Genomic DNA, 12,066 nt, shown 5'->3' on the forward strand with positions numbered 1-12,066 from the left:
AGCTATTTTCCGTAAAGGTTAAGAACAAACACGTCATAGACTGGAATTTTCCCACCTTAGAGACTTTTTGCATAGCTAATGGTAAACTTCTTTTTCTAGATAGCCCTGCTTGGAAAAGCTATTTGGAGTATTCTTTCAAAACCAGTCAATTGTGCTATGAAAAATGTACTTCCCAAAGCTTTTAAAAATAAATCATGTGGAAGGGTTACTGCAGATGCTATGGGCCTTGCTTTGTTGCAAACTATGCAACAGAGATGCAGAAGGCAATAGGATGCTAAATCATTTGAAACAGCACTGTTACTGTTTTGCATCTGTTTCACAACATGAAAAAGGGAAGTTTAGAGCTTAATTCTTCTGTGTTGGGCCATAATTTTGATATTGAATTTCAGAGTAATCAGGCAGTCATGGAAGTGGTTCAAATATACAGTTGCTCTTCCCAAAATGGCACCTTACTGGTGCCAATGTATGGATGGAAAAGAGGTCTCAGAGGTCTTTCTAAATGCAGTGTATGTGGGTAGCAATAACCCATTTGCTCAGCTTAGTTGTTGAGTTATGCAAAAAGGTCTTGATAACAGCTACTGAGCTTTTTACTGGAATGAGAAAGGTTTTAGTGCTCATTCTGCATACTGGGCTAGGGTTTCATCTATTTCATCTGGACAAAATGCTCACAATATTGCCTTTGTAAGTAATCACCAGGTAAAACGGCTGATTCAGAGCTCTCAATTTTTTAAGTCTGCCCTCTCAAGGATTGTTTTGGAATCCTTTAGCAGTATGATCAAAGTTACAGCTCAGCAGCTGAGAATCTGAATGTCTCGCATGGACAGTCAGAAATATGTGCATCGACTAACTAAATTGAGTGCTTCATTAGTGCCATTTTCAATACAAAATACACAAACACTGCTGAATTTGAGATGGCTTAAGAAATAAAAAATTTTCCCATAAGCTACTCTTGCTTTGGGAGCTCCACTGGTACCTCTTAGCTCTGCAGATGTTAAGAGATGATTTTTCTCTCTCAAATACAGCCTGGGGCATTTAGGAAAACAGATTTGCTATTTGCAGCAGGGTTTGGAACCAAGGAAAACGAAGTGCAAACAGAAAGTTTTCTGCCCCATACCATTCTGTTTTACTGTCTGGCTCCTGCAGCACCTTGTCCTTTTGTCAGCTCTCCATGTCTTCTTCCACATCAGGCCTAGAGTCCATGTGCTCTACATGTCTGCGCCAGGGCGGCAGGGACTCCTGTCTGGGAAGTCACGGGAAGGGAGCATGCATCCTTCCCCTTGCACACGAGGCGCGGGCTGGCTGCCCTCCGGAGATTACAAAGGCGGCAGGCGGGACGCACAAAAGGCCTCAGCAGTGGCTGCGCCAGTTGACGCCCCTCCAAGTCGGTGTTGTCTCTGAAATGCAGTGGCTGCCGGGGAGGCCTTGAGGCAGCACAGTACATCCTAATGCTACCCTTTGGCATATCCAGAGCTACCGCTGAGGTACGTAGCGGCCACGACTGCCTTCTTTTCTGTGCGCTGTGGTGCTCACTCGAGACAATGGGAAGCAGCAATGCCTCTGTGGGCCGTGGGCAGCCCCTCGTGCAGCATCCAGTGGGGAACGGCCAGGAATTGGTCCCGGGAGCGTCCCCCAAGGCCCCACCGACTACTGCCACGGGGGACCCAGCTTCCGTCCCCCGCCTGTGGCGCAGAAGCCGCCCCGCCATTAACCCCCGCCTCGCAGCACGCGCACCGCCACCGCTCGGCGGGAAACGCGCGCTTCTGGACCCCCGCCTCTCGCGGGAGTATCGCGAGATCCACGCGGGGCGGGCCGGCGGGAGGGGCGGGGCCGCACGGTGTTTGGGGCGGTGGGGCCGCCCCCCTGCCCCCCGTCTCGCCCCGGTGGTCCAGGCACCCGCCGCGCACGAAATGGACACCGGCACCGGCCCTGGCAGCGCCGCCGGCGCGGACGGCGAGGTGCCTTCCACCTCTGCCGCGGCGGCCTCCGCGCAGGAGCCCGGCGCCGAGGAGGTACCGCTCCGGGGCTGGGCGGGGGGGCCTTGCGGGCGGTGGAGCCTCCGGGGACGAGCGCGCTTGGCCCTGCCGCCGCCGCCGCCTCCTACGGCCGCTCCGGCCCTGAGGTGGCCTAGGGTGCCGGCGACGCGCCGGCCCCTCTGCCGAGGTCTGTGAGGGGCCCGGCCGGGCCAGAGCCGCGGCCTGGCCTGCGCGGTGGCCCTGCAAGCTGGTCCCCGCCCGGACACACCCCCGGCCCCGCCGTGCGCGCCGGTCCCCCGGTCTGTCCTTGCGTTGCCGCGGCAGCTGCCGCTATCTGTACGGTCCAGGCGCGCCGACGGAGCCCCCTTCCCAGCCGTGCATCCCGGGCACGCTGGTACTGGCCACTTAGCCCGTGCTCCCGTGCCGGCCCCGCAGCCGGTGCCCTCCTGCCCCCTCCTCTAGTGCCCCTCCCCGTTGCTTCCCTGTCCCCAGGGAGAGCTGTCCCGCAGCGGGACGGGGCCGGGGGCCGTGGGGCTCGGCGGGAGGCCGGGCGCTGCCCGGGGGCCAGGGCCCTGGGCGAGGGAGAGTTCGCGGCTGAAGCGGTCGGTCCCGGCCCTCACGCTTCGAGGCTTCAGCCCTCGCTCTGCCCAGCTGGCATGCAACCGTGATGCAGAATAAACCCCTGAAAAGAGCATGTATGGCTGCCAGCCTCCTCCTTTTAGGCTTTTTTGGGGGGGGGAAAGGCTACAGGCCAAGGCACGAAGAATGTAAACAGTGACGTATTCGGGTATCCTCGGAAACGGAACAAGATTTATTTAACCAGAAGAATGAATCTTATAAAAACTTAGTAAGAGTGGTGACAGTGTGTCATATTTTTACGATATTAGAGGAAATTACAGAAATACTGATATTAGTGTAATCAGAATTTTAAATCCAATTGATGAAAGACCATTTTTGCCTGAAAAGAATACTTGATTCTTTATTTCATTACTTAGGTATACAAACAGCTGTGAGATACAGTGTAATTCTGAACATTACCTGACTGCTAAGGGGAAAAAAGTTTCTGTATTGGATACAACTTATTCTGCAAAATGTTACACCTGTCAACTGATAAAAAGTTCATGCTACGTTTAGAGAATGCCTGCCTGGAGGAGGAATTTGAAAGCAGTGAATGCTTTCAAGTATTATCAGCATTGTGCTACTGTGCCATACTGGTCAATATGTTTCTTAAGGAGGGGGGGGAGATTTTGCTGTTTGAGGTTTTTATTCAGACTGGGGAATTTCACGTCGCGTTGGGCCACAGGTTTGTTACATAGCTATACAGTTAGTTATACCATCTGCATAACAATGGCATATAACCTGTTGTGCTCTGTTCCCCTTTCTCTGTTTTGCTTCAGTGTAAATAGTTTTTCTTGTAGTAGTAGTACCCAAAACAATGTCTTAACTTAATGACTATTTGGAATGTATTTCCACTTTTTATATGAGTTAAACACGAAAGGGGTCCTTCTAATTATCCTTAATGCATCTGTTTAAAGTTCTCAATAGCACAGGTTACAAGAGTAAAGTCAACTAAAGCAGCAGCAGTTCTTATTCCCAGTCATTTATTTATATGTTCACAACCCACCTAATTTAGGACTAACTATTGCACTTACTAGATTAAAATATCTCTCAGCCTGAAGTTTAGCAGCTCTGTTGAGGCTAGTTAATACAGGTTTCAGGAGGAAGTATTTTGGATCCTTGGATTACTGCGAGTTTTGAAACTGCTGCATGGTCATGTTTCTTGTAAGGTGTTTAAATGACACTGGTTTTCAGGGGACTCTCTTAACTCTCTTATGTAGGTTTAATCTTTAATGGAAAACTCTTCTAGGGTAGAGGCAGATGGTTACCAGCTAGCTCCCTGAGTTAAAAATGAAAGTACTTTTTTGCTGATTAATTAATTGTTTGCACTGAGGGTTCTGCTGATCCTGCTGCTTTCTGTTTAGTCAGCCGTCTAAGTGATGAAGGTGCATTGTGTAAAGCTTCTGGTGTAAAACTCTCACAGACTTGGTGAAATATTTTGTGGTTCTGTGTTGTATAGGTACATGATCCAGTCAGTAGTAAGACAGACATATTCTTACTCATATCAAAATTTAATAATTGAGAAGGTGTAGATTTTTATAACTCAGAACATTATGCAGAAGCAAGTTTGGATATGATGCTCGTCCCTACTACCCATCTAGTTCCACCAGCACAGAATTAGCATTTTAGTGAAACTATAGCACATTCTTTTCCCTTGTAAGTTGTGAGGAAGTGAAAGGGTATTGGGGTGCCTGTGTCTTAAGTTGTTTGTCTCTTTCATCAGCTTTTGACAGTCTCCTTTTCATTATTTCTAATATTTTGGGGCCATCAATGTTTGACACAGAAACACTGCAATGGGGGGGGAGCGGGCAGGGAAACTGTTTTTTTGCCTTGCAAGATAAGGTGTAGGATGTGATTTTATAGTGCTGTGGCTGCAGTAATCTTACATGTCAGTTCATTTACATCTTTAACTTGGAATGTGTTATTCACAAATACTTACTTCTGAATAAATTTGGTTTGTATGCCACCATAAGTTTTCTTCTTCTGGGGAAAGTTGAGTAACAACAGAACTGGCGTTAGAGCCCTCTGCCTTGGGGCTTAGAAAAATAATATTGCATTCCATTTTACTTGGAAAACTTGCAGTTACAGTAAGCTTGAGTTGTTCTGCTTTGTCCAGGAGAAACATCATACTTACCTGTGGTGGACAGACAACTTTTTTCCAGTAGCACATGTCTATGTAATTTATTTCCAGGGGAAGTGAGGGAGACATCTGAAGTGGCCTGCTGTCAATTTTGTTTTCCTCTAAGGAGCAGTATTTTGTCACTTCAACAACAAGGATTGGGCCTGATATTAGCACTGGCAGTCTCTCTTACTGGAGTGTGTGTTATATAGCGATATAGTGGAGGTGTGAATATACACATACATATATGACCTGCTCTTTGGCATGTTGGTGTAACATTCCTCTCCTAACATTGATTTCTGAGATGAGCTGATTACCTGTATGATTGAAAAAGCTCATGCTAGCTATTTGCAACACAGTTATTTGGCCTTGCAAAGCTGCACTCATGCATTTATAAAAATCATTAAATTGTCAAGCAGCTTCATTATACGCTTCGTACTGTTCACCTTTGCAGAGAATTATGCCTTTGGGCCAAAACCTGAAAAGGTGATCTCTGACTGCAGAAAATATTCCTCCCATTTGCATGATTGTGCTTGAAGTTAGAATGAGTTCGTATATGTGTGTATCAGTAACAGTTCTGAAATTTCAGTGTAGTGTTGCTTGACAGACTTTTACATATTTAGTCCCATTTTAATTTGATTTTACTACTTGATCCTGAATAGTTTAAATTAATTATTTTTTCATTTTAATGTATTTACAGTAGGCTGATACTTAAAGCGCTTGTCAGATTAAGGCTCTACTCTGTCCCATTTTATACAGGCATGCACTTTGGCAGTTCCTTTCAGATTATTCAGTGCTTTTCAAAAACATTTTTATACGCATCTCAAAAAAGATTTTTTTAAAAAATTTTTTATTTGCAGGACATGCATAAAAAGACATACTTCAAATACTGAATTGGGGAGAAAAAAAATCCACCAAACACTTCTCCCACAATTCTCTTTTTAAAAAATATTTTGCCAATATCATGTTGTTTGCCAGCTTTTTTTTTTTTTTAATATAGCATGTAACGGTTGCAGTTGGGGAAACCTGCTTTGAGCTTCCCAATTGAAGACGGAAGTTAATCTCATAAAGTGCAAAAGTCAGCCATTTTTGTTACAGTTTCTTAAATTTCTTTTGTTTATAGTAAATAAGGTAGTTCTTTGTCAACTATCTAAGAGCATATATAGTAAATAAGGTAGTTCTTTGTCAACTATCTAAGAGCATACCATGCAGTGGTTGCTGCATGGATTGATATGGTTGTTTAATTTGTGCCTCTCTTCCTGGGTATATGGCTAAGCGTAGTGAAACCTCTATTTCCAAATGAACTCTGATTGTTCATTTAGAAGTGAAAGCAAACAAACAAAACCCAACCAAGATGCAAGTGTCAGAAATTTAGTTAGGAATTTTACATTTAGAAATCACTTTTAAAACATCTTTTCAAGATACTAAATTTAATTATGCATTTAAAGCAGGATGTCTGTGAAAGATTAAACTTCTTCCTCTTTCAGTACTTTCTTTCAATGCTTTCAACTTGGATCCTATTTGTAGAGGTAAACACGAGGATGAGACAGTTCTTCAACTTATATTTTACCTGGTCATATCTCCTCTTTAGTTTCATCGTGGATATCAGGTTCTGCTTTGGGTGAAATAATATGTTTAATGCGGTCACTTAATTTTGAAATAAGTATTTTTAAAAAGTAGCTTGCTTATCTTGTAGTGTATAGGTTTTTTCAGTTTGATATCTTTTTGCTGTAGTAAATAAGCTGATACTTATAAAGTGTTTAAAATTTGAATTCCAGAAAAATGATCCCCCGTTTCAACTCAAACTTCCTCCAAAGGCAGCTAGACCTGAAAAAGAAGTTGACCCAGAATATGAAGAGAAGATGGTAAGTGTTTTCAGGACAAAACATACTGCGGCTTTTTATGACATTTGTTTATTTGCTTGAACTAGATCAACACAGTACAAGGAGTTATTGCAGACTAGATGTGTCAGAAAAGAAAAACAAATCAAGGTTCATTTAAATGCCTAGTCCAGTGAGGCGTTTCTAACAGTAGGTATTTAGTGAAGAATGTGAGAACAGAGGAAGCAGATAGTGATAGTTCTGTTAAACATTGTCCCACTCTTCCAAGTATTTTTGTCTGCATGATTTCTGGAGTTGGAGGCTGTGGTTTTTATGCTCAGTAGTTGTCAATGGATTTTTGGTTTGGGTTCCCCTGCGCCATGCATTTGTCTGCTTGGGTTTTTTTTCCTTATGTAGTTTTAGTTATCCAAACCTTCCTGTGACAAGGAGTTTCTGTTCAATTGCATTTTATATTTAGAACTCTCCCCTTTCGGTTTTGAAACTGTCTCTGATGGTTTTATTTGATGACCGCTTGAGTCATGTCAGAGGCATCCTTAAGCTACTTCTTAAACGAGAGAAATACTGAAGCTGCCAGTTTCTCATCATATAAAAACATAATGGTTTTAAATGTTGATATGTCCCATAATATATGTGCCATAACAATGCAAAAGAGGATCTGACATAAATGAAGGGAGCTTGTAGTGCTGGAGAGGAGAGTGAGCAGGATAACCTCTATATTACAAAGAGGCTGAAACCAGGAGGACATTACAAGATTTGTTCTTGAATGACACATGTAGTAAACTCTTGGCTGAAGCTGGTATATGTATGTTGCTGCATTTTTTCTTAAAAGCTTTAAACGTTAAATGGATGCCTAATAATTACAGTAGACTCTGAAAGTATTGGATACCACAGAAGTCAGGGAAGAGTATTGCTGTTAGACATAGAAAAAATGATACCTACTTGTATGAATACATAATTTTTAGCCAAAGAGAAGACACACAACTAAATCTGTTCATTGAGAATGAGTTGAGTAAGTAACTAAACTTGGTTTCACTGTAATACATAGTGAATTTATGTCTTTCCTAAATTAGAATGTTAGTTCAGTTGTTCTAAGAGGAAAAGGAATAGGTCTCAAAAAAATCTACCGTTCATCAATTGTGCAGTCATGAGCTAGATCTTTACTATTTATCAAGGCATGCTGCTTACACCCAGCCAATAATTTTGCAGGCCAAAAAGTATATTGTGGCATTCAATAGAGAACCTTACCAGTTACTGTTATCTTGCCAAAGTCCTAATGTATTATTAGTTTAATATAAATCCTCTGAATGGATTTGTTCTTACCCTGTATGAGCATAAACATCCACATCTTTAATCCCCATTTTAGAATTTTTTTCCCCTAAAAGTTTTACTTGGTATTTACAGTTTATTTGTTTTCAAGCTACTTACACAAATAGTCCGATAATAAATGCAAGGGAAAAATAATAGTAACTTTTTTTTCAGATCTTTGTGAAGATGTTTATTTGCTGTTCACTATTAAAAGAAATGTGTTGCCCTCATGTGGCAAGATGATGCATTGCACATCAGGTTCATTTTTATTGCCCTTTTCCTTGGTTCGTGTTATTGTTGTTAGAGCACTTTTACTTGCATGTAAGTAACATGCAGAAAAGCTTTCTGTTGTTTGTATATTCCTTAGAAAGGTTATGGTACAGAACTACAATTGCACTTTTGTAGTTTATATCAAGGTATGTAAACGAGATCACATGAAAATTGCTTTAAGTGGTAGTGTTATGTGATGCTTAGAAATGGCATAGAGAAACAATTAGCGATACATAGAGAAACATAGAGATAACAATTGTATTGTGTCAGGTAGCATTTGCATTTTATCATACTTCTTAAAAGTTATGTAACATGATACCTTTTAAATACAGAAGACATTCCAGGGTGGTAAAACACTGGCACCTGTTGCCCAGAGAGGTGGTAGATGCCCCATCCCTGGAAACATTCCAGGTCAGGTTGGATGGGGCTCTGAGCAACCTGATCTAGTTGAAGTTGTCCCTGCTCATTGCAGGGGGCTTGGACTACCTGACCTTTAAAGGTCCCTTCCAACCCAAAGATTCTATGATTCTATATGTTTTGCTGTGTTTATATAGTGAAGTGCAAATGCCTTATTGATATGGCAAAACTGAAATGATTGAAATTTGAAATCTGACAGCAAAATTCACAAACTTCAGTGAAAGCAGTATTGAGCTGGTGCATCTGTTACTTTAGTCATGCTTCTAAAAGCAGAGTTACCATGTTGTTGCCTTGGATCAAATCCTAATAGTCTTGAAGCTGATGGAAGTTTTGCCACTGGCTTGAGCAAGATTAGGGTTTCATCCTGTACTACAAGTCAGAACCTTAGTTTTTTCTTTATCTTTTGTAGACAGTCCTTTAAAGCATCACCTCACAGTTTCTGGTGTGCCATACAGACTTAAGCAATCTATAAAAGTAAACTGTTTGGGGGTTGTTTTACTAATCTTTGTGTTTTGAACGGGGATGAGTTGAAGTTATCAAGTCCTGCCATGTCTTCCAGATTGCTGTGGTATTCATGAAGGATCATTTGAACTATGACATGTTACAATTGGGTGCTCTAAAGCAGTTCATGCTTAGCTGTAAGCTGAAGCAGCTCAGGAGCTGTTTCATGATGCTTGTAGCCCTCTGAGTTAGCTAACAGTAGGCAGATGGTTTTGTCAGTCTTTCCTCATGCAAGTTGTTCTCACCAGTGCCTGAATTCTGTTTCTTAATAAAAATACATTTTTTAATGAAGAAAAGTTACTGATTTTTCTTTTTTTTAATTCTCTCCCCACTTTGGAAACTAGAAAGCAGATCGAGCAAAAAGGTTTGAATTCCTCCTGAAGCAGACAGAACTTTTTGCACATTTTATTCAGCCTGCAGCACAAAAATCGCCAACATCTCCATTGAAAGTCAAGCTGGGACGGCCACGGATGAAGAAAGATGAAAAACAGAGTTTGATTTCAGCTGGGGAGTATGTGTTATTTTTATTTCTGACTTCTTATGTTTTCAAACAAATTATGCATTTTAACATGGCTAGTTAGTAGCTTAGAGATTGTGCTTTAACTAAGTCCAGAACTTTACCTATTAATGGTGTATCATGATTTCTTTAAAAGATGGTTGATGGTGATGCATGGTGATCCATCAACTTTAGTATGACGTTGGATCAGGAATACACTTTTGAAGTAAAATCCCTGATTCTTGCCACTTACCATACTTTGGTCCATATTGTGGAGTGATTTTTGGAGCACATGAATTGAATTTCTTTTGCAACACTGAACTAGAAGATGCACTCCAGAAATGTACCTGATGTGTTCCAGCTGCTAGTGGACATGTCAGTGGGACAGAGTGGAGCTAGACTGGGATAAAACAAAACAACGTGCATGTAATCTGGATGTTTGATCCTCAGCACCAATTGTGTCTCTCCACCAGTCTGTCTATATTAGTCAGTAATGCAGGCATAGCTTGCATGTAGTGTTTCTGAGTAGTCTTGTAATAGCAAGCAACTCGTTTCTGGAATATTTACAAAATGTCATTTTCTATTTTTTAAATGTAAAAAAATTTAAAATGTGATTCTTCTGAATGGTATAGTTATCAAGTAACTGATTCAAAGGCCAGCACTGATGTGTGTCTTGTATTGCTGTGTTGCTCATTAAAAAGTACCTCAGAGAACTCGTCAGAGTATAGTTATGGCTCTGGAGGAGAGTGCCTGGTATCAGCCTTTCTAATTAAAGCTGGAATGAACCATAAGGAATAACTTACTAACAGGATATGATTTTGGTCAGGGTACTAGAACACACACATTGTAGATCAACGATTGTTTCTGTTATAATTTGTCTCTTTTGATTTTTATAGTTAGTGTTTTGAAATTATTTCATATAAGCATGGATCTTGGATTCTTTCTTTAGTTATCGTCACAGGCGCACAGAACAGGAAGAAGATGAAGAGCTGTTGTCAGAGAGTCGAAAAACATCTAATGTGTGTATTCGATTTGAGGAGTCTCCTTCATGTAAGTATTGTATTGACAGTTTTGTGATTGCTTTGATGTAATTAAAATCTGAGCAGATCACAATTAAAATTTTCTACTTAGAATTAGTATTTTTCTACTTAGAGGAATCTTACATTTACAGATGTGAAAGGAGGAACACTAAGAGATTATCAGGTTAGAGGTTTGAACTGGATGATCTCATTGTATGAAAATGGTGTTAATGGCATTCTGGCAGATGAAATGGTAAGCAGTAATCTTTTGGAATTTTTGATTGAGCAAAATTCAACATTGAAGTGCCTATAATATTTAACATATATGCAGTAGTATGCATCATTCTACAACAGTTAGATTTTTCACAACTGGAATTGTAATGCAATGAAATAAATGGTATTGTAAAAATTTGCTGTGTAGTTTGCTTTAAACAACTTTGTTGGCAGAATTATATAGTACGAAAATTGTTTGAAACTGCTGCTGTGTAATATTTCATTTCAGCAGGTTTCTTTTCCCCCTCTCTTTGTCAATGCAGGGTCTTGGTAAGACTCTGCAAACAATAGCATTATTAGGCTATCTGAAGCATTACCGAAACATTCCTGGGCCACACATGGTCCTGGTTCCAAAATCAACTTTGCACAATTGGATGAATGAATTCAAACGCTGGGTTCCATCATTACGTGCTGTTTGCCTCATTGGAGATAAAGACGCCAGAGTAAGTGCTCTGCATTTCAAAGGTGTACACATTATTTGTCAAAAGCTAACATTTGGGTATGTGGAATTCTCCCTAAGCTACTTCCTTAATTACAGTATTTTTTAGTAATCTTTAACTGTATTAGTGCTGAAAATGCAAAATGTTATGCTTGTAACTATGAGGAAAAAATGCAAGTCAATAGGTGAAATAATAGACCGGGATCAAAGTACAGCTGTCTGACCTCTTTTTCTGTTGTCTTCCTTTTTTGATTTTTACACTTTTTTTTGATCTGTTCTGTGTTTGCACTGTGACAGTGTTTATTCATTTTCCTTTATTGCCCTCACTTTGTTACTTCTTTCTTCACCTTTTTTAGGTGACTTCTCCCACTCTTTACTTGTGTCTTATGTCCATGCCTTGTCTTGTAACTAGGATTCTGCTTTAGAGCTTTTCATCTTTCATAGCAAAGGCATTAAAATAGGTATAAGCTGGTTTTCTAACTGGAAGCGGATCAACAAGCTGGATGTTCCTGTGAATTCTGTGGCTCCTCATATGAATTACATGGCTGCTTGAGGGTAGAAAGGCTCTACAGAGGGGTCTGGACAGGCTGGGTCAATGGGCTGAGACCAGTTGTATGAAATTCAACAAGGCTCAGTGCAGGTTCCTGCACTTGGGTCACAACAACCCCATGCAATGCTACAGGCTTGGGGAACAGTGGCTGGAGAGCTGCCCGGCAGAAAAGGACCTGGGGGTGTTGCTCAACAGCTGGCCTAGTATGAGCCAGCAGTGTGCCCAGGTGGCCAAGAAGGCCAACA

At 41.4% G+C, this 12,066-nt stretch overlaps 1 protein-coding gene across 1 annotated transcript in view; it reads left to right on the forward strand.

Moving 5' to 3' along the window:
* Positions 1-1,907: 1,907 nt before the first annotated feature.
* The window catches only part of LOC309408510 (putative global transcription activator SNF2L1), a gene marked incomplete at its 5' end in the record, with an annotated part of 32,402 nt that continues 22,243 nt past the window's right edge, over positions 1,908-12,066 (forward strand). The window contains 6 exons of the mRNA XM_082004346.1: positions 1,908-2,009; positions 6,489-6,575; positions 9,389-9,555; positions 10,490-10,590; positions 10,712-10,812; positions 11,096-11,275. Of these exons, the coding sequence (XP_081860472.1) occupies positions 1,908-2,009; positions 6,489-6,575; positions 9,389-9,555; positions 10,490-10,590; positions 10,712-10,812; positions 11,096-11,275 (738 nt within the window). The remainder of the gene's footprint in view (positions 2,010-6,488; positions 6,576-9,388; positions 9,556-10,489; positions 10,591-10,711; positions 10,813-11,095; positions 11,276-12,066) is intronic.

The sequence above is a fragment of the Phaethon aethereus genome (genome assembly GCF_964289735.1).
Source record: "Phaethon aethereus genome assembly, chromosome: 10".
Taxonomy (NCBI): domain Eukaryota; kingdom Metazoa; phylum Chordata; class Aves; order Phaethontiformes; family Phaethontidae; genus Phaethon; species Phaethon aethereus.